The 22083-nt window shown below is 33.9% G+C and overlaps 2 protein-coding genes across 3 annotated transcripts; both read left to right on the top strand.

Annotated features, from left to right (window-relative positions):
* The first annotated feature begins 162 nt into the window (after nt 1-162).
* Dap160 (dynamin associated protein 160) lies at nt 163-16630 on the top strand. Of its 2 annotated transcripts, XM_013323477.1 has the most exons (27): nt 163-263; nt 712-835; nt 997-1095; nt 1332-1410; nt 1492-2196; nt 2958-3051; nt 3482-3633; nt 4103-4205; nt 4778-4907; nt 5072-5080; nt 5664-5774; nt 5920-5984; nt 6751-6933; nt 7602-7713; nt 8022-8099; nt 8715-8910; nt 9739-9813; nt 10860-10957; nt 11211-11274; nt 12362-12463; nt 12865-12927; nt 13259-13391; nt 13986-14193; nt 14454-14653; nt 15045-15180; nt 15574-15772; nt 16338-16630. In XM_013323477.1, the coding sequence occupies exons 2-27, from the start codon at nt 713-715 to the stop codon at nt 16397-16399; spliced, it is 3579 nt and encodes a 1192-aa protein (XP_013178931.1). In that variant the 5' UTR covers nt 163-263; nt 712; the 3' UTR covers nt 16400-16630. The 2 variants fall into 2 exon arrangements, with proteins under 2 accessions (XP_013178931.1, XP_013178933.1); XM_013323479.1 differs by lacking the exon at nt 5072-5080.
* Nucleotides 16631-18152: 1522 nt separating this feature from the next.
* On the top strand, nt 18153-21630 carry Lsm12a (LSM12 homolog a). The gene is given in 3 exon segments (NM_001312438.1): nt 18153-18561; nt 19846-19983; nt 21381-21630. Coding segments are annotated over 3 exon segments (561 nt in total). The 5' UTR covers nt 18153-18258; the 3' UTR covers nt 21501-21630.
* The last annotated feature ends 453 nt before the right edge of the window (nt 21631-22083 follow it).

The raw sequence follows: 22083 nt of genomic DNA on the forward strand, positions 1-22083 counted from the left end.
TTTTCAAATATTTCTTTATTTTTGAACTAAGCAAAGCTTAAAAAATTGTTCATGTATTATATTAAACAATAATGAGCAAGGAATAATTGCAATTATTTTGTTAATCAACCATAACATAAATTTTCGAACGGATATGTCAAAGTTATAACTTGACAAGTTTCTCCGGATCAATACAAAATCCGACTTTCGATCAGAGTTTTTTTAAACTCAACCATTTATTCAAGGGGCGTTTTACTTGAGAAGACTTTTATCAAATCAGAAACGTAAGTAAAACTAACACAATATTACTATTTATTTTCTAGCACTGCCGTATTCAAACAAAATTACATTTAAGTAAATCTGCAAAAGTTTTCACCAAGCTGAAGATTTTCACCATTTTCAACGTTCAATTTTCTTTGTAAAGTTAAAATTAATGTTAAGCCACAAACTCAGCTAACAATGTACTACATAGGAATATATTACATAGGAAATTATAAATCTTTCTAATTTTTATGGGCTCTAAATTCGTAACTAAATTTAAAATGTAAGACGTTCAATAAAAGATGCCACACCTCTTTTATTTAAGAAAAGTTAAAAAAAAATACTAATTCAATAATTTGTAATAATACGAATGTCTGTGATTATATAAGATTCTATATACTTCATATATAAGTTTGACTGTTCATCTTTGAAACACTTACATTATTAACTAACATAAGGTCACAATCGCAGGATGGCAGGCGACCCTTGGGTTATCCAGCCTCACGAGCATGCCAAGTTTGCGGAACACTTCCGTAACCTTGGACCCATCAATGGCACTCTTACAGGAGAGCAAGCAAAGAGATTCATGTTACAAGTAAGTTTTTATACTTATAATAGAATTCAAGATAAAGCAAGAAGTAGAAGCAGTATAAAGCAAACAAGTTAATGATCACTTGTGTTAACTAAACTAGTTTATTTTTAAACTATTAATTTATCAAAAAAGAAGCTTTCTTTTAACCAAAAACTGTTTTTCAGTCTCAGTTACCACCACCGATTCTGGGTCAGATCTGGTCTCTGGCGGACACCAATGCAGATGGAAAACTTGACCTAAAAGAATTCTCTATTGCTTGCAAGGTAAATTTTATAACTCACTAGCCTGTGATCCAGTCTATGTAGAAAAAACAACTTAATTTGTAGCCTATGTATTCTTCCAGATTATGTTCTACATCTATGTCAAATTTTAGTGTGATCCATGCAGCCGTTCTGGAGATAACTTCAAACAAACATACATCTAAACATTCCCATTTATAATAGTAAGATTATTTTTGATTTAATTACATTTTAAAACATATAAACATGTTTTTTTTTAGATAATCAACCTCAAACTCCATGGTATTGAGATCCCTAAAGTGTTGCCACCATCATTACTTGCTTCTCTGAGTCCTACAGGTAAATTGGCATACAATATCTAGATTTTTCTGCTATTTTTGATAAATTTTACACCTAAAATAATGAATAAATTTCTTTCAGGACCAAAACAATTTGTTCCACCAGCAAAACCTCCCATCCCTCCAATGCCAACAATCCCAACTCAATCTCAACAACCATTAATTTCAGGTCTACCCACACAACAAATCCAATCCCAACCGATCCAATCCAACCAATCACTACTCGGTGACTTTGGTTCCCAACCATTAATTAACACAGGTCCTACCGTACCACAACCTTCACCTATCACACCAGCAACAAAACCAAACGTGCCAGATCTAATATCCGGTGCAAAACCACAAAGCCAACCATTAGTTGGCCAACCGTTAATTCTGAATGCTCCAACTCAACAACTCTCTCAAACTTTACTAAGTCAAACTCAACCAATACCATCATCCCAACCTTTGACTACCCAACCACTAATGACTTCTCAACCATTAATGGGTTCTTCCCAACCTTTAATACCATTATCAGATCAACCACCCCTCATAAGTACAGACCCAATACCAACTCAACCTCTATTAGGATCCCAACCCCTACCAGCATCCCAACCGCTCCCAACATCCCAACTTATTGGACCAACACCATTAATCCCGTCCTCCCAACCACAAGCAATCCAAACGGGAACTGTAGGTTTATTGAATAGCCCACCAACCAGTGTGACAACGGTCGCAAGTTCGATTCCAAGTCAACCGGTTACATCTACACCTATTACTGCGGTTAAAAGTGACTCATTTTCTAAACCTGGTAAGTTTTACTTTAATTTTTTGTATACAGGATGATTCTTAACGGATTAAAATATTTATAGAGTTAAAGGTTTTTCTATATTTCTTGTTTAAAACCCTGGTCGCATATCCAGAGGTAAACCCAAAACGAGATGTAAAGATGTAGTGGTAAAAGACATGATTGAGTGCCAAGTCTCACAAAACTTGGACAGAGCGAAGTGGGAGACTGATTGGGAAAGCGCGCTCCACCACTTTGTAGGCAGAGAGAGAGAGATATTGCTTAAAACCATAATACATGTATGTCATGGACAAATCATGGATTTTCAATAGATTTAAAGTTATGTAATTTAATTGTTAAATCTCGGAACCTCATCATCAGCTCACTATATGTCCCCACTGAGGGGCTCGGAGCGTACCCTAAGTTATGTGACTAGGACATAGTCAACCAAGCTGGCCAACTGCGGGTTGACTTGACACGTATGTTTGAGTTTGTCAGATATGTGCAGCATCACGATGTTTTCCTTCACCGTAACAACATAGGATAAATGTACATATGTAAATCTGAAATGGAAAAACATATTGTTACATGGCGGGATTTAAACCCAAGATCTACAGATTGCAAGACAAGTGCTGGACTCTTGAACCACCGACATAACAATCTCGGAACATACTTAGGGTTGAATACATATTAAAGGTCAACGCAAACCTTTAAACCGTCCATTAAAATCATCCTGTATAGTAAGTATCTTGAAGCAATTTTTATTATATTTTTTTTATTACCAGGTTCTTTAGTTGGAAGTCCTGCGGAATCTCCCATGGGAGTTATGACACCACCACCCACTGTAGAATGGGGGATACCACAACCACAAAAACTTAAGTAAGTATTTATCTTACTAATATTATAAATGCGAATGTTTAGATGTATGTTAGAAGTTGTCTCCGGAACAACTGAACGGATCTTGATGAAATTTGTCATACATATAGAACATATAGACTACTAATTAAGATATGAATTAACAAATATCCTAATGTATAGAGCGACTATAGCACAGTGGTTAATCAGTTGACTTGCAATCAGCATGTCCTGTGTTGTAATCCCGTGATGTATGAATGTGTTACATTTACATATGTACATTTATCCTATGTTGTTACGGTGAAGGAAAACATCGTGATGCTGCACATATCTGACAAACTCAAACATATGTGTCAAGTCACATATTCTCACTTATAGACTCCGATACTCAGAGTGGGGACTTAGTGAGCTGATGATGAATGTCGTATTAAGTTTTTATTGTATTTGCTTTAAGGTACACACAACTATTTAATGTAACTGACCGTGCGAAGACTGGTTGGGTATCAGGTGCTCAAGCGAGGGCACTAATGCTGCAGTCAAGGTTACCTCAGCCAGCATTAGCCCAGATATGGGCATTAGCTGATCTGGACGCTGATGGAAAACTTGGTAAGTTCAGTGTTTATAACCTAAAAGTGTTCTTAACTTACTTATTTATGATAAATAATAAAAATTTACATAACTCAACAGATTTAATGACTAATTTATGAATCTTACTAATATTATAAATGAGAAAGTTTGGATGTATGGATGTTTGTTTGAATGTATCTCCGGAACGGCTCAATAGATTTTGATGAAATTTGTCGTACATATAGAACATAGCCTAAAAGAGACATGTCACTAAGTTTTTTTTTTTTATTCTAAGCAGACAGAGTCGCGGGCGACGGCTAGTAGAGTATAAAAGGGAATGTTTACATTTATGTTAGAAGGTATCTCCGGAAGGGGTTAACTGATCTTGATGAAATTTGTCATACATATAGAACATAGTCTGGAAGAACATATGGGCTACAAGTTTTTTTTTAATTCCATAATATTTTGGTCATAAAAGATGTCGTTATAACCGATGTTTTTGTTTCAGGTTGTGAAGAGTTTGTTCTAGCGATGTATTTATGTGAGAGAGCAACTCACGGTGATGCTGTACCAGCTAAGTTACCTCCTGAACTTATACCTCCCACCTTTAGGTAAGTTGTATACCTCCTTTCGATACGTTAAGTTATACTAGCTGTTGCCCGTGGCTCTGTCTGTGCGGATTTAAAAATAACTAGCGAGATACATCTTAACATTCGTATTCATAATATTAGTGAAATTAAAAATTTCTTTCTAATACAAAAGTAAAATGTTTTCATAAAAGACAATAACTTTAAAAGTAATAAATAGGAGGCATGTAAACATTGCTAATTTATATCAACAGGCGCTCTTATTTTGCTATTTAATACTAACAGGCGCTCTTATTTTGCTATTTTATACTAACAGGCGCTCTTATTGTGCTATTTTATACTAACAGGCGCTCTTATTTTGCTATTTTATACTAACAGGCGCTCTTATTGTGCTATTTTATACTAACAGGCGCTCTTATTTTGCTATTTTATATTAACAGGCGCTCTTATTTTGCTATTTTATATTACAAGGTGCTATTTACCCTTGCTATTTTTTATAAACAGACGCTATATAACTTTGCTATTTAAAATTACAAGGCAAAACGCCTTAGGATAGGATATATACATAGGATTTAAATTCTATTCTATTTTTTTAGACGCGAGTCAGTAACAAGCACCAGTAGTGCTAAGTCTTACGAAGAGAGAAGGAGGGAGAATATGGCAAGGGGACAGGCAGAGTTAGAGAGAAGGAGATCTCAATTAGCTGACGCTCATATGAAAGAGAAGGTAAGAATTGTTATTTAAAAAAATAGCAGTCTATGTGTTTTATGTATGCCAAATTTCATCAAGACAAGTATACATCTAAACATTCGCATTTATAATATTAGTAAGATTGACATTAATATTTTGATTAAGAAAGTTAACAATATTTATTTTCCAATGCAATCTAGGAGGATGAGGTAAATTTTAGATATTTAGAATGTAGCAAGGTTTAGAGGTAGTGTGTTTTCTATCTACAGCTAGTATATATAATAAATCTATATGTAAAATCTCATCATCATCATCATCAGCGAACCCTTTCCTGTCCTGTGCCAAGTTGTTCAACGCTGGCAATATTGGTCCATTCCCGGATGTTTCTTAGCCACGACTTTCTCCTCCTTCCAACTCGTCTTCTGCCTGCGATTTTGCCCATCACAATGAGCTGAAGAAGTTTCCCCCTTTGAATAGCTAAACTAATTCTTTGATTTTTTTTGTATTATAACAAAATTTTGACATGTTACGTAATTTTTTACATTTCATCAAATACATATGTAAAAGTTGAAATGCTATTAAATATAAAACAAAACAAACATTTCGACATACAAAGAAATTCTATCATATATATTTCTTTCGCGGATTATATATATGAAGCAATATGTAAATATATATATATATATATATATATATATATATATATATATATATATATATATATATATATATATATATATATATATATATATATATTAAAATGTAAAAAAATCCATGAACAATATATTTTAGGCTGAAAGAGAACGCAAGGAAAGAGAGGAAGCCGAGAAGAGAGAGAAGCTACGTCTAGAAGCACAAAAGAAGGAACAAGAAGAATTAATGAGGAAACAGAAAGAAGAACAGGTAGGCACCAAAAAAACTACCGAAAATTACCAAAATCTACCGAAGCCAACATACTTTAATTCCATTCCCCGTAGCATACTGTTAGTTCTTACCGTGGATTTCTGAGACCCACTATTAGTCTTTACTAATAATAATAAAATTGTAGGAGAAAAGAGAAGCAGCAAGGAAAGAGATGGAAAGACAATGTCAGTTGGAGTGGGAAAAGAAAAGGTATTTACTAAGTAAATAAATAACATAATTATAAACTAAACATCTTATAATTTATATTACAGTCGAACTTTGGATAAGCGAGAGATCTTTAAAAGCGAGAATCATTGTCCTACCTCCACTCCATAAGCGAGAAACTCTCGTTAGAGAGAAAACTCTATAAGCGAGAGTCATTGTTCGCTCTATAAGCGAGAAACCCGTCTTAGAAAGAAAACTCTATAAGCGAGAGACATTGCTTTTTACAAGCGTCAATAGCCTAATGGTTAAGGGTACGGATTTCCGATCGAGGTCGGGGGTTCGAATCCCGCCATTCGATTATTGTCGTAAACCATATCCTAGCACAAGCATAGAGCTTAGTTGGAATGGTTAAGGAAATATTAGTAAATTTAAAAAAACTGCTAATATTTTATTAAAAAAAAATGTTCGCTCCATAAGCGAGAAACTCGTGTAAGAGACAAAACTCTATAAGCGAGAAAAATATCTCAAGTGTCTTGAACTCTCACTTATCCTGATTTGATAGTGCTATCGAAATATAGTAAAAAAAATCTTTAATTTCAATCCAAAGTTAAAATTAACTCAACAGACTCAAACTCTATATATGGCAACCATTATATTTGACAATTTTGAATTATTTTATTGGTAAAAACGTAGCAAATATTAAAAACTTGTGTGAAAATGTACTTTATCGAAAATATTTTCTTATTTACCATTGTTAAAGATTTATATTGGACGCAAAGTTGTAGTTTTTAATATATCTTCCTTCCCCTAGGACTCGTGAGCTCGAAGCCTTAAGGGCGGATGAGCAGGCCAAGGTTTTAGCCCTTAAAGCCCGCAGTGCGACATTAACAGCGTCCTTAGGAGCGGCTGCACAGAGAGCCTCGACTTTAGCAAAGTCGATACGAGACACACGTACCAGTGTGGCTGCTGCAAAGTGTACGATTGATGGCATGAGGTGATATACCATTTCTTATCTTAATAACCATTTCATAGCTTTACTTACTAGCTGTTGTCCGCGACTTTATGTGTGGATTTTTTTTTGATAATATATGCCAGTGGTTCCCAAACTTTATTTGTCTACTGCCCACTTTGAGGATAAATATTTTTTTACCGTCCCCCATATTTTCACTTATTTAAAAATCACTATAACTTCAAATTAAATTAATTAATTATTGTGACCTATATATGTATATTAACAGAGAATTCTAAAGGAAACTAACTCTAAGTGGTATTTTTAAATCAGTTCAGTAGTTTCTGAGCCAAATACAAACAAATCTTTTCTCTTTATAGTATTAATAAAGATTGACAAAATGTAACCGCTCGGTATTTTTTGGTTAACACGTTAGCTGCCAGAATGATTTTTTATTTTTGTCCAAAACCATTTGAATGGGGCCTTGCGGGTCACGCTGTATACAACAATTCGATTAAAAGCCACAGCGAGGTGTTGAATGGAAGTATGGCTTGTCGGATACATAGACCGACATGGCGGCTAAAGTGTTAAGCAAATTGTAATCCGCTTTCAAAAAATATTTCTATTGTCTTACTGTTTTTTTTGTAATTCGGAGTCGCAGTCTACTGTTAGGGAATAAATCCAAGTGTTTAAAACAATGTAAACGTCTACAGGTCGGATCGTGACGCAAGTATGGCTGAAATGCAACAATTAAAAGCTAAAGTTAAAGAATTAAATGCGAAACAAATCGCTTTGAATAAAGAGAAAGCGGAGTTAGATGCTAAGGTAAGTTTTGAAAGATGTCAACAAAAACACTATATTTAAAAAAAAAACTCAACTTAACTATATCTCTTTAGAATACGAATCGAATGACACGACACTTGTTAAAATCTGTTCAATAGTTTAAACAAAGGAATTTACATACACACATACCTGCATATATATAAATCAGACATACATACACGCAAAAAACGTTACCCTCTTTGTCCGTCGGGTAAAAATATGTAGCTATCTCTTTTAAGGACTTAAGAAAACACAGATAGCAATTTTATCATGTAACATGTTCTTCTTTGATATGAAATTCTTCTCTTTAGGCTAAAGTGTCTGAAGGTTCGGGAGAAGATGGTAAATTAAATATGATGGAAGTTACATTGAAACAACTTAAAGATAAGGTAAGTAACTCTCTCTTTTATAAGTTTCCCTTTAAACCTAGTTTCTCGCTTGTGGAGTGGACAATGACTCTCTCTTCTATAGGCTTCTCTCTAACCCGAGTTTCTCGCTCATGAAGTTGACAATGACTTTCTCTTATATGGGTTTCTCTAACACGAGTTTCTCGCTTGTGGGGTGGACAATGACTCTCTTCTATAGGTTTCTCTCTAACCCGAGTTTCTCGCTCATGAAGTTGACAATGACTTTCTCTTATATGGGTTTCTCTAACACGAGTTTCTCGCTTGTGGGGTGGACAATGATTATTACAGAGGTTTCTCTTTAACAAGAGTTTCTCGCTTGTGGAGCGGACAATGAATCTCGCTTACAGAGTTTTCTCTCTAACCTGAGTTTCTCGCTTGTGGAGTGAATATTGACCCTCTTTTATAGAAGTATCTCGCTTATCTAGTTATATATTACGCGAAACAAAAACTATGTTATTAATTTTTAAAGATATTACGCAAACTTATGAAATTAATTTGACACTAAATAATAATGGATAGAAATTGTATAGATTTACTTTTAATTACATAAATTTTGGATTATGTTATGTGCGAACTCTTAATTTTTATATTCTTTAGGTGGAAGCAGCTAAAGCGTTAGTTGAGACTAAGAAATCTGATCTGGAAAGTAATCAGAAACAGCTGTCGGATTTGACAGACACTGTCACGCAGTTGGGTGACAAATGTGAGAGAGTATGGAAGATGTATGAAGAGAAGAGGAAAGAGTTTGTTGAGAAGAGAAGTACAGCGCCCGCTGAACAAGCCTGGACTGCTGGTGAGTTGTTAATTCTTTAGGTTTATAAAACCAGACAGAAGATTGGTAGCAAGTGGAAATCTTTTTTAAGTCATCTTTTTCCTAGTCTTATAAGGAAAGGATGGTAGGGGAATAGATTTGATGGAGGAAGGGACTCGTAGGAAGTGGAAATATTCTGTTTCTGTGCGTCTTCTCTGTAGATTAAAGGATAAAGAAGGATTTGCAATTGCGGATGTTTGTGACGGTCGCTTCGCTATTTCGGCGAATTTATGTGGCTACTTGCTAATTTGTCATTTTATTCTATACACAGAAAAGTAAAGAAGTTTTATGTATAAAGTAAGTTATACGTTAGGAATAATATCGCGTAATGGAACTAAGAGCGTCGGTGGCTCAGGGGTTGAAGCAGTTGACTTGCAATCAGCATGTCCTGTGTTGTAATCCCGTGATGTATGAATGTGTTACATTTACATATGTACATTTATCTTATGTTGTTACGGTGAAGGAAAACATCGTGATGCTGCACACATCTGACAAACTCAAACATATGTGTCAAGTCAACCCGCACTTGGCCAGCGTGGTTGACTATGGCCTAATCACCCTTAACTTAGGGTAGGCTCCGAGCCTGAGCTGATGATGTTTGAAGGAAACAATATCGTGTTTTAATTCGTTTTCAACGCCATCTAGAATTACTAGAGTAGACTATTCTAATATATTAGTATAATTATGTATAAAAAAACACAAAAAAACTTTATAACTTTAGAATTTTGTTTGTTCTCTCCGACTAGAAGGGTATTTTTCATTTTAAAGCCTTAGGTTTTAAGGGTTGATGGGGTACATTTTTTATTGTAGACGCAGAATGGGGTGCAAATGAAGATGCTTGGGGTGGTAATGAAGACGCGTGGGGTGACGCCGCCACTACTACTGGTAAGACAAACTTCACACAAACAACACAAATTGATATCGCGATTTATCTTGATTCTAACGCCATCTAGTGAAGGAAATTGCAAAACTACACGCAAAACTTTGTTTTTTTATAGTTAAGACTTCGTCTAATTAGACCTCTGTCTACCCCTCTGGATTACGGTGTTGTTATGCGTTATTTATAGATAAACTAGCTGTCGCCCGCGACTCTGTCCGTTTATTAAAAAAAACTCGATAACTAGTCTATGTGCTCTTCTAGACTATGTTCTACATCTATGACAAATTTTATCTAGATCCATACAGCAGTTCTGGAGATATCTTCAAACCTACATACATCCATACATTCGTATATTAGTAAGATTGTTTGTTCCCTTTAATATTCGAAACTAACAATAGGAAATTGTTTATTCTTTTTACAATTGAAAGACCAAGTTCTAAGGAAGGTTAGGTTATGTAACATCACGCTAAGCCATTTAGGAGTCAAACAGAAACAAAAATATAAGTGATGAGACGTAATTTTTCTATAGAGTTTTGATGCACACAAAAGTGCATGTGATTTAGAAAGAATTCCCTTTCCCACAATTTTCGTATAAGAGATGGATGTTATAGAAGAGAGATTTGGCAAAGAAAGGGAAGGGATAAGAAGGGAGAAGGACTTGTAGTCCTTTTCTCTGTCGTTTAAAGATAGACAAAGCGTCATCAATTGCGTTTATGATTTTGGCGAATTTATATTCAGATGTGTGCTTATATTTTTGCCGTATTAGAAAGTTTTTCTTCAGTTAGATCAGTCTTTCCCAAAGTGTGCGATAACGCCCCCTTGTGTGCGCTGCAGGTCTCAAGTTGCGGGTTATAGTAAAAGTTTCCTTTACAATTCTCCGTTAATATACATATATAGATCACAATAATTAGTTAATTTAATTTGAAGTTATAGTGGTTTTTAAATATGTGAAAATATGGGGGCGCTAAAAATATTTATTCTCAAAATGGGCAGTAGACAAAATAAGTTTGGGAACCACTGGTATAGATAAACAAATTATATTTTTATATAGCTACTGAAGCAGTATCTAGCTCAGCTCCACGTTGGAGGTGTGTCTATGAGTTTAACGCGAGAACAGCTGATGAATTAAGTCTGCAGCCTGGTGATTTGGTGAGTTGTATTTTCAATTTTATTACTATGAGCATAAGGTTCATATTTGTTTAATATTGTTTTGTCAAATTAATTACGATATTTATAAGATTTTGATCTTTATTTCTTTGTTAATAAAGTTTCTTTTATTTAAATTAAAATGTTGCGATGGATTTTTAACCTTCAGTCTATAGAAATAAGATTTCTTTATTTGTTAATTGAATTTTCAACTCTTTGGATATGAAAATAAGGTACATTTTTGTGTGCATTTCAGGTAAGTGAAGCAAACGCACCACGAGCTGACGCGGAACCTGGTTGGCGTTGGGGTACAGCTAGAGGTATGATAACTATTTGTCGGTTTAAAAACTGACTACTGACTGATTAGCTACTGACTACTAACTGACTATATCTACTGCTACTACTTAGAGTACCGACTAACCGATTGAATATACTGACTACGAAATACCAATACCGACTGACTATACTGTCTGTACCGACTAACGCTACTGATTGACTACTGGTATTTTACCGACTGACTAGTGACTGACTACCGACTTACTCGACTGACTGATTACCGACTGACTTCAATGACTACTAACTGATAGTACAGACTCAGAAGAGTAATGTTTTTGCTCGTATTTCTGTTTTTTTTATATGAGTTTGTCTTTATATAAATTACATTGTGTCCATTCTGACGAGTGAGGTGTCATTCTATTCGTATTCTTCCAAAGAGTGTCATGGAGGTTAAAATTGATAAATTTTTGGGGTTCCATACCTCGAAAGGTGAAAAACGGAACCCTTATAGGATCACTTTGCTGTCCGTATCTCTGTTAAGACCCTTTTTCTCTAAAACGCGTGATGGTATCAAGCTGGAATTTATAACAAATGTTCAGGTCTGCTGTCCCTTGGTGCTGCAATTAAGAGAAACAAAAATTTAAGCCGCATATTTTCAAATTACTCGCAAGGGAATCCAAACCTTTAAGGTACTTTCTTGACTCGCACAGCCGCGTTGTGGAACGGTCTGTTCTCGGCGGTATTTCCAAACCAATACGACTTAGGGACCTTCAAGAAGCGAGCATACCATTTCTTTAAAGGGCGGCAACTCATCTACAGTTCCTCTGGTGTTGCAAATGTCCATGGGTGTCGTTGAAAACCTCGGTATACCCGCAGCTAGTTTGCCCCCTTCTCTTATAAAAAAAAACTTCCGATTGACCAAGAATCTTAAAATTTTTCATTAAGCAATATTTTATATAATAGGACATATTAAAATAAAATTCCAAAAACCTTATTTAGTTATATCAATTTTTTTTTATTTTAACGACTGAATTGTCGTAATGGGTAAACAGGTTTTGCGGAACCCTTGTGGCGTAAGTCAACTCGCACTTGACCAGTTTTTTGGTACAATTGTACGCATATTAATTTCAGGTCAATCAGGTTGGTTCCCTGAATCTTATGTTGAAGATATTAACACAGCGATGTCGTATGTTGAACCAATGGATACCATGGAGACTAAGACACCTTTGGAAGGTACGTCTCTTAATTAACAAGCTAAGGCCCGCGACTTTGTTCGTAATTAAAAATTAGTAGCCTTTGTGTTCTTCCAGATTATGTTCAAATTTCAGCTAAATCTATGCAGTTGTTCTGGAGTTAAATTCTAACATACATCTAAACATTCGCATTTATAATATTAGTAAGATTATGTTTTATTTAAGCAGTTTTTTAGTATAAATAACACTTGAATCTACACTAAGGGATGCTTTATAACTCTGTGTGATATTAAATTTCTCGATAACCTTCTTAATTTTGGTAATTATGTACTTTATGTAATTTTTTGGTCCTTCGAGTCGGATAAAAAATTTAGTATGCATTTTTTAAATATATTTTTTTCTATATATGTAATGTACATAAGAGCTTATTTATTGTATTAGGTATAGTGGAAGTACCAGAAGCGGAAATAACAAATGATTTAGGAGGGGCTATGCCTATAGTTGGTAAGTTTGTAAATTTTTTTTGTCAGACTTTTATCTCGTATTTTATTTACTTTCAATCCAAAAATGTTTTATTACCTGATTTTTGTCATCTATTAGATTGGGTTTTTTTATGTATTTTTTGAAAAAAATTTTTTTTTGCAAAATCTACAATTATTTTTTTTCGTACTTTTTTGTAAAATTTGCATTTTAAGACTTAAATATAAGTTATCAATAAAAAAATCAATGAAAAGGATTTTTTTTCAAAAAAAAAACTAAAAAAATCCTATAAAAAAAAGAATAATATATTACACTAAACACACTAGGAGTAGAAATTCTTAATTCTATCTTCTAGAAGGAGGTGATTTTTATATCGCGGCATATCCATATGTATCCTCTGAGCCTGGTGACCTCACATTCGAAGCTGGTGAGAGAATAGAAGTACTAAGAAGAGATGGAGACTGGTGGACAGGCAGGATTGGGAACAGGTAAGAAGTTGAAAGTAAAAAAAAATCAGATAGGAATAAAAAAATAGCCCAAATTACTCCTTCACACATTAGCTATCTTCCAGTTAAAATCTAGACAAAAACGGTCTAACCGTTTCTGAGATTATCCAGAACAAACGCTTGCAAAATGACGAACAGACAAAAATTAAAAAAAAAATGGATTTTCGTTATAAGGAACCCAAAAATGTTGACGATATATGATTTTTCTTTTTTATTAATATGTGTAGAGTTGATAAAAGGTTGAAATTACATTTTTGTTTAAAATACTAGATAGAAATTATGAAGTACTAACTGTCGTTCGCGACTTGGTGCGTAAAAAAAACATAATTAGTAGTCTATGTGTTCTTCCAGACTATGTTCTATATGTATGACAAATTTCATTAAGATCCATGCAGCTGTTCTGAAGATATCTTCTAACATACATCTAAACATTCGCATTTATATTAGTAAGATATGAAATCTTCTGATTTAAAATTTAGGCCAAGATCTAGAACAAACTGGAACAAGATTTAGTTGATAGCTATTATTTTACTAACTAATCAAAGTTACTATGTAAGTTATGTATGTTTATTTTAGGAATGGCATCTTCCCATCTAATTATGTTACTAAAGATACGATATCGTCAAGTGAACCTATATCCACAATACCGGAGGCGGCTGAGCCCGCCCCCGAGACACAAGCCCCGCCCACTGTTGAAGCCCCGCCCGCTTCCGTCGCCCCGCCCACTGACACCACACCACCTGTCTCTGATGCTGACTTCGTACCTACATCTCCTCCTGTACAGGTCAGTCCTGTCTTAGAACTTGGAGGAACAGAAACTTAGTAATTAGCCTATGTTTTATTCCAGATTTTAATCTATACGTGTGTCAAATTTCAGCCTGATTAGTTCAGCCGTTTTGGAGTTATTTGCTAACAAACATCCATCTATTTAAAATATCATATTTGTAATAAAAACTAAATTAGTAGTCTATGTGTTCTTTCAGACTATGTTCCGTGCAGCCGTTTTGAAGATACTTTCTAAGAAAAATGTGTGTAAACTTCCAGGAGCAGAAGTCTTCCACCCCGATATCATCAGAGGTGGCGGCGATCACCGAGAGTGCGGGCGCTGCGCCCTCCCCCCGGCCCGCCTCCGTGACGCGCCGCGACTCGACGCGGGACTCCGGCCGCGACTCCGGCCGGGACTCCGTCACTGGACGCAAGAAGAACGAGATAGCACAAGCTATCGCATCTTATACTGCTACAAGGTAATCTTAATACTGTGTTTTAAAACATAAGTCCAAGTTCAAGGCATTAATTCTGACATTTTTTATATAATAGTTATTTTAGATATGCCTATTCAAACTATACGCCTTGAAGGATCGAAAGTCGCTGTTTTTTATCTTTACAGTGTGAACATTCCCAAAGGTGACAGGTTAGGTTTGTGACATGTACATAAAGATGACAGGTTGACAAAAATCTGACAGGTTATGTCTATGACAAGTGGTCCATACAGTGACAGGATAGACAGCGTTTAGTTTAATTTAATTCCCTAATGATATAGGTTTTTATTTGTTATTGTTATATTTTTACAAAAAATATATCCGCCTCGAAGGACTAAAATTACCAATTATATTATACATGTATGTATACATGCAGTGCGGAGCAGTTATCCCTGCAGAAGGGTCAGCTGCTGGTGGTTCGCAAGAAGGCAGACAGCGGCTGGTGGGAAGGGGAATTACAAGCCAAGGGAAGGAACCGACAGGTCGGCTGGTTTCCTGCCAGCTATGTCAAGGCAAGTTTACAATTAAAAGCCTAAATTTAATACGGCGGCCATGATATTTAAGATTTCTAGAAATTTTGTGAAAATTTAAGGTCATAATATGCAGTAATATAACTTTAGGTTTTTAAGATTATGATTCTCTGTATGAAACATATTGTCATCTATGTCATATTTGACAAATAAGATATGACAATATGTTTTAAATCGTGATTTTGATGTTAGAAACCCACGTTATGTCAGAAAAAGTGTCTTAGACATAATATTTTGGAAATCTATTGGAATCCAGTATAGTCAATTAGGTCATAAAATCTTTTAAAAAAAGACTAATAAAGAGGTCATTCGATTCCTATTCCTCTAAGTGACAATTAGTTTTTTTTTTAATTACAAATAATCCATTTTCTCCAGATTCTTCAATCATCGGGGAGAACATCAGGACGCACCACACCTGTGTTATCCAAAATGGATACAGTACCATCAGAGACTGTCATAGACAAGGTGATAGCTCTATATCCATACACAGCACAGAATGCTGATGAATTGAGCTTCGAGAAGGATGACATTATTGCTGTCACTGACAGGAGCCAGGATCCCGCGTGGTGGCAAGGTAAGGCACAAACATGACATAGGTGACGTGTTGTTTCAGTAAGTAGACAAATAGACGACAGGTTGTTTTGTTAACTAGTGACATATAGATGACAGGATGTTATCGCAACTCGAAACCCATAAGTGACAGGTTGCTATAGATTTCTTATTTTCCTTTTGGAAAAGACACAAACGTGACAAGTTGTTTTTGTAACAAATGAAACATATATGACAGGTTGTTTTGTTAACTAGCGTCACATAGTTATGATATTATCTTAGTAGGAAAATACTTGTTAAATATTAAATAGTTTTAAAGTTAGTGTGTCATACAAAAATGACAAAATATAATTCTATATTAATTGTGTCCAAATAAATATTTAAATAAAGCGCCAATAGTGTAATGGTTAAATGTACGGATTTCCGATGTATTGAAGAGTTCGAATACTCGATATTAAACTCGTACACCATATTACACAGAGCTACAGCTTAGTTGGAAATGTATAAAAAAAACTATAAACAAAAACTATTTGATTCATTCTTCATTCTATGTGAAATTGTTAAATAATTAGGAAATAATTGTCTTCCAGGTGAACTCCGCGGTATGACTGGGTTATTTCCAAGCAACTATGTCACCAAACTTGTTAATTAATTACATATGTACCATAGTTCAATCATCTTCATACTAATAATAGAACATATGACACTATATCAAACACATTTTTGATGTTAGAACTTCACAATTGCTTACATTTTTATCAAATTACGATTAAATATATAAAAGTTATAGATAAGGGTTCGTTAACACTAACCTGAATGTTTCCACAACAGATTTTAATTAAGTTATACAAAAACGAGGCTTAATTTTACTTTACAAGTCTTTTTTTTAATAAAAACAACTTTAAAATAAACGTGAAAAGTAAAAAAAAACAATTTCAATTTGATAAAGCTCAAAGCTCTCCGCACTTGTGTGAACGGACCCTAATAATGCTTTTACTATTAGCTTCATACTAAAACATTATTATTTTAGTAATAATAGTCTAAAATGTTACATGTTTTTCACAAAAAAAAACTATAAAATTAAAAAAACAAAGTAAAAAATCTTGTAGTTGACTTAGAAAAATGTCTATCACTAAATTAAACAATAATTTATGTTAAAATTAGTGAATTACATTAACATTTCTTAATAAAAAACACTTTTCATCACAATTCAATTAACACATGTTGGTTAATAATAAATAAAAATCAAACATACAAGATTCCTTAATTTTAAGTTTTATCCTTATAAATGAATCAAAACATTAGTCGTGTTGAAAATATATTAACTCATTCCATTTATTTATTAAATAAAATACTGTAATTAATTGTATTACCAAAAAAAATGTTTTAAAAATCATCGACTAGTTTATTGTCATTTTCTCTGTAGTCTTGTTGAAATAGTCGAATATTATGTCGTGTAATCTTGCTTGTAGGAATAAATGTTGAGCTCAAATATTATTGTTTTATTTCTACCTATAACTTTAATTTCACCTTGACTACTATTCCACGATGGAAGTTTATAACTAAAATAAAATAAAATATCAAAGAAATTTCTGTATAGCAATTAATTTAACTTAAAGAAATATAGTACAAATAGTTTAAACACATATAAATCATCGATATAATCGTTCACTTTACGCGCGAATTTGCACAAATTTTGTCTGACGTTACGAATACGCTTTCACGAATATTCGTGTTTCATGTAAACTTTAAATTATTGCCTTCTTTAAAAATAAAATTGATGATTAAGCAACACTAGAAGAACAAAAAATATGGCTTAAAAACAGTCCATTAATTTAGTTAAAAACCACAAAAAATTGTACATTTTTAAACGAAACAGGTTAAATTAGAATGTCCAAAGTTTTGAGGACGATGTGAAAATGAAACGTTGCAGTATTTTTAATCTACAATGGGATAGGGTTGCACCCTCACGCTTTGTTTCAACTCAATGTTTACACCGATTTTTAAATATCGATTTAAGCCAAATATTACAAAAAAAAATATTGAACCCATAATCATCCCCTGGAGAGATTAAAATTTTATTTTGCCTATCGTAATAGTAATTTAATAATTAATCAACAGTGAAAGGTTACATTACGTAAAAATGTAATATGTTTCAGGCGTATTTCCCGATATTACCAACAACGTTAAATAAAAAAAAAACCTTTTAAGAAATAACAAAATAATTTTACAAATATTTATATAAATTCTCGATAAACTAACAAAATATGCAAAGTGTTTTTTTTATAACAGAATTAATGACGTATTTGAAAAGACATCGATTAATTCGTATTGTTAAATCGATATTATCTGACAACACTAGCTAAAACTTCATAAGTCAAATCATCAATGGCGGACATTCGCTGTCGCCTAGATAAAATAATTTAGCACGCGAATTATTTACATAACAACATATAACCTGCATGCAAACGTATCAAAATCATATAAAAGATAAAATTTGTTTCGATCAAAATGTCGACAGTCGTATCTGACTGTTTCACCATCGGGAGTATTGTAGCCACTAAAACATGTTATAATGAAGAAATCGAAGGAGAAGTGTTGGCTTTTGATCCTCAAACGAAGATGTTAATATTAAAATGTCCATCATCCAGCGGTAATCCAAAGAGGCATGATGTTAATATTGTTAATTTATCGCTGGTCAGCGATGTGCAAATCAAAAAGGAGGTAACAACTGTTCCGGAACCACCACAGTCGTTAAATCTTCATAGATTGAATACAAGAGTACGGAATTCCATAGAAAATAAACGGAGACTTGTAAGTAATTATTGCTATAAATATTTTAATTTAGTTGTCATTAATTTACTATAATAGAGCCATTTTGAAAACATTATTTTTACACTGTAATAATTTCTCAAACATTGAGCAACAATGAAATTCTGTGACTATATACTTTATTCTTTATCACACTACATTTATCACTTCAACTTACAAGTTTAAGTGTATTTTATGCTAAAGATGATTAAATAATAACATCATTCACAATAAGTTACTATAATTATGGAAATCAATGCTAAATAAAAGCTCTTTTGAGAGTTTCATACAATACTAGCTGTCGCCCGTCCGCGAGGATATGTAAAAAATTTAATAACTTAAGTTAAAGCAGCTCTTCAAGGCATAAATTCGAAAATAAAAAAATAAAAAATAATAAATAGTATCCTATGTCCGTCTCCTGGCTCTAAGCTACCTCCCCTCCAATTTTCAGGCATATCGGTAAAGACATTCTTGAGTTATAAATAGTGTAACTAACACCACTTTCTTTTATATATATAGATTTATATTAAAACTTTGTCTAGACATAAACTTAGATTAATTCTTCATCATATTTTCCTAGTCAATTGCAACTAGAGTAGGCTAAAGAACCTAGAGTATGGATGTTTATTACTTAACAACTTTCATTCCTTCTTAGAGTACTGTACCTCAAAAGGAAAAATCCGAACCCTTATATGAACACTTTGTTCATCCGTCTGTTTTTAGTTAAATACAAGATTTTTATTCATTTACTAATATTTCTTGTACAATTCTAATTAAGCTGTAGACTTGTGCTAAAATATAGTTTACGAGCGTCGGTGGCTCAGTGGTCAAGCACTTGACTTGCAATGTGGTCTTGGGTTCGAATCCCGCCATGTACCAATGTGTTTCCGATTTACATATGTACATTTATTCTTACGGTGAAGGAAAACATCGTGATGCAACCTGCACATATCTGAGAAGAAATTCAATGATATGTGTGAAGTCAAACCGCACTTGGCCAGCGTGGTTGACTATGGCCTAATCACCCTTAACTTAGGGTAGGCTCCAAGCCCCTCGGTAGGGACGTATAGTGAGCTGTTGATGATGATGATAGTTTACGAGTTTAATGTTGGGATGCGAACTCTTAACCACATGATCGGAAATCTGTACCCATAATTATTTTTTTTATTAAAAATATCTTTGTGCACTTGTTAAATTTAATAGTGTTCAATTTCTAGTTCATTGAGTTTCATAATTACTCTAAAATAAAGTGCAAATTGGTTACTAAACCTTTTTAAAATATTTCAGGTGTCCGCACTATCGGCTTGCTTGGATCCTGAAGGTCAGCGGCTTTTCTTAGCTATCGCGCGGGTGATTGATGACGTATCCTGGGCGGGACAGAGCATCCGTGTCTATAACGAGGTCACCATCACACCACCATACAAAGTACGTATATTCTGCTTGGACATACAAATGTTACTATATCTTACTAATATTATAAATGCGAATGTTTAGATGGATAGATGTTTGTTTGAAGGTATGTCCGGAAAGGCCTAACAGAATTTGATGACATTTTGGTATAGTCTGGAAGAACTTATCGGCTGTTATTAAGTTATTTTTAATTCCGCGCGGACGAACTCGCGGGCTCGCGCAACTCGCAAATTCATATAATGCAAATGTATAGCTTTACTATGTTCTACATCTATGTCAAATTTCAGCAAGTTCCGTTCATTCGTTCTGGAGATACTTTCTAACAAACATTCATGTTTATAATATTAGTAAGATTAAAACTGCTTCCGTAACTATTGGTCAGTTATTTGGATCTTTGGTCACATTTTAGTGGCAAAAGAATAAGTGGCCACCTCTTCTTCCTGGTCTTATCCCACTCTTTTTGGGTTGGCGCACAAGGTTTTTATAAACCTTAAGGTCTTATTAGTTTACGAGTAAGCGGCCACCTGATATAACCAAAATAGCAAAGCAACCCTAGCATATAGATATCTCCAACAAATTGTTGTGTTGCCAACTTTAAATAGAAGGGATGTACAAAAAGAGGATATTCCACATACCTTCATGCCTCCCTTGTCCCTCGACAAGGGGACGATACCCTCACAATAGACTAGATTAAGGCCTCCGGCAACCACAATCTACAATCTGTCATTTGGTACTCCCTTAATCTCTGTGTGTTTCTGAGACTAAAATCTCTTTTAAACATATTGTCAAGCCTGTCATTATCTTTGACAATGTAGAATTAACATTTTAAATGGGTATATTGGTCTAGTAAGTTCTGCAGTGCCCGTGATAGTTGTCAGAATTTGTGTTAATTCTCTTTCTCTTATATTCTTGTGCTACTCTCCTTAGTTGTGGATGTGTTAAATTGTGTTGTGAAAATAACTAGCCTTTTTTCTCCTGTTACCGTACTCATGATACACGCAAGAATTGTCCCGGCTCGCCCGGTGAAATACCACGACCACACAGAAGACAGGCGTCAAGTGGAAGCAATTCCAACTACAGCCTGATGAGACTCTTTCCCTTCCCATCCTTTTTCTTATAAGGAAAGGATGGGAAGTGGAAGTGGACTTTCCGGATGAGAGGATGCATGGAAAAGGAAGATATTTTCTTTCTGTGCATCCTCTCCTCCGTTGATTAAAGGTAGGTAACGCATATGCAATTGCGTATGTCTATGGGCAACGGTCGCTTCGCTTCAGCGATTTCAGGTGACCGCTTGCTCGTTTGCCACCTTATGATATAAAAAAAAACATTGTCACCGACTCATACACCTTACTGTTGTTTAAAAAATCATTTTTAGTTGCAGTTGTTTTCTTTATATATTGTTTTATTTACAGGTAGAGAATGTGATAGGTGAACAAGATTCTAAACCATATAATTATATAAGAAAGTTTGTTGAAAGACATTGGAAGGATTATCGTGAACATGCAGCAGCATCCAACTCTCACCAGCAATAGATATACCTACATATATATATAAATATTATATATCAGTTTTGGGGTTATTCAAACGTAAAAAAAACCGTTGCCGAATGGTCAATACATGTCAGATATTTTTTTTTTTTTTTAGTAAATATTTTCAGCATTACCATGTGTCTTTTGTCAAATTTAATGTTTTGTTTGTTTCTCGTATTTAAATCATTTTTGTTTGCCCCAAACTTGTCAGGATTTTTTTTTAAATAGTAACCACCAAAAATCATTGTTTCAAAGTTCTTTTAAATATGTTATTTATGAAACAATATTGTCTATGAAATCGTCAATTTCAGAATATAAAAACGTATGAATTGTTTAATTAAAAAAGCTATTTACCCTTAAATCTTGTTACTTTTCTGTATGTCGTAAAATTTCTCGTATGTTTTTTGGTGTTGCCATGATTGTAACTTTCTTAGTTTCTCTTTTTAGTTTTTCGGTATGGCAACTTTGAGGATAAAATTTCAAGTTATTATTTTCTATTTGTAGTATATATGGGATACTATTTATATAACGTTGGATTAAGTAACGGAAAGAAAATATTAAAAAAAAAAACTTAAAAATCTTGTTA

The sequence above is a fragment of the Papilio xuthus genome, unplaced genomic scaffold (genome assembly GCF_000836235.2).
Source record: "Papilio xuthus unplaced genomic scaffold, Pxut_1.1 DF825355.1, whole genome shotgun sequence".
Taxonomy (NCBI): domain Eukaryota; kingdom Metazoa; phylum Arthropoda; class Insecta; order Lepidoptera; family Papilionidae; genus Papilio; species Papilio xuthus.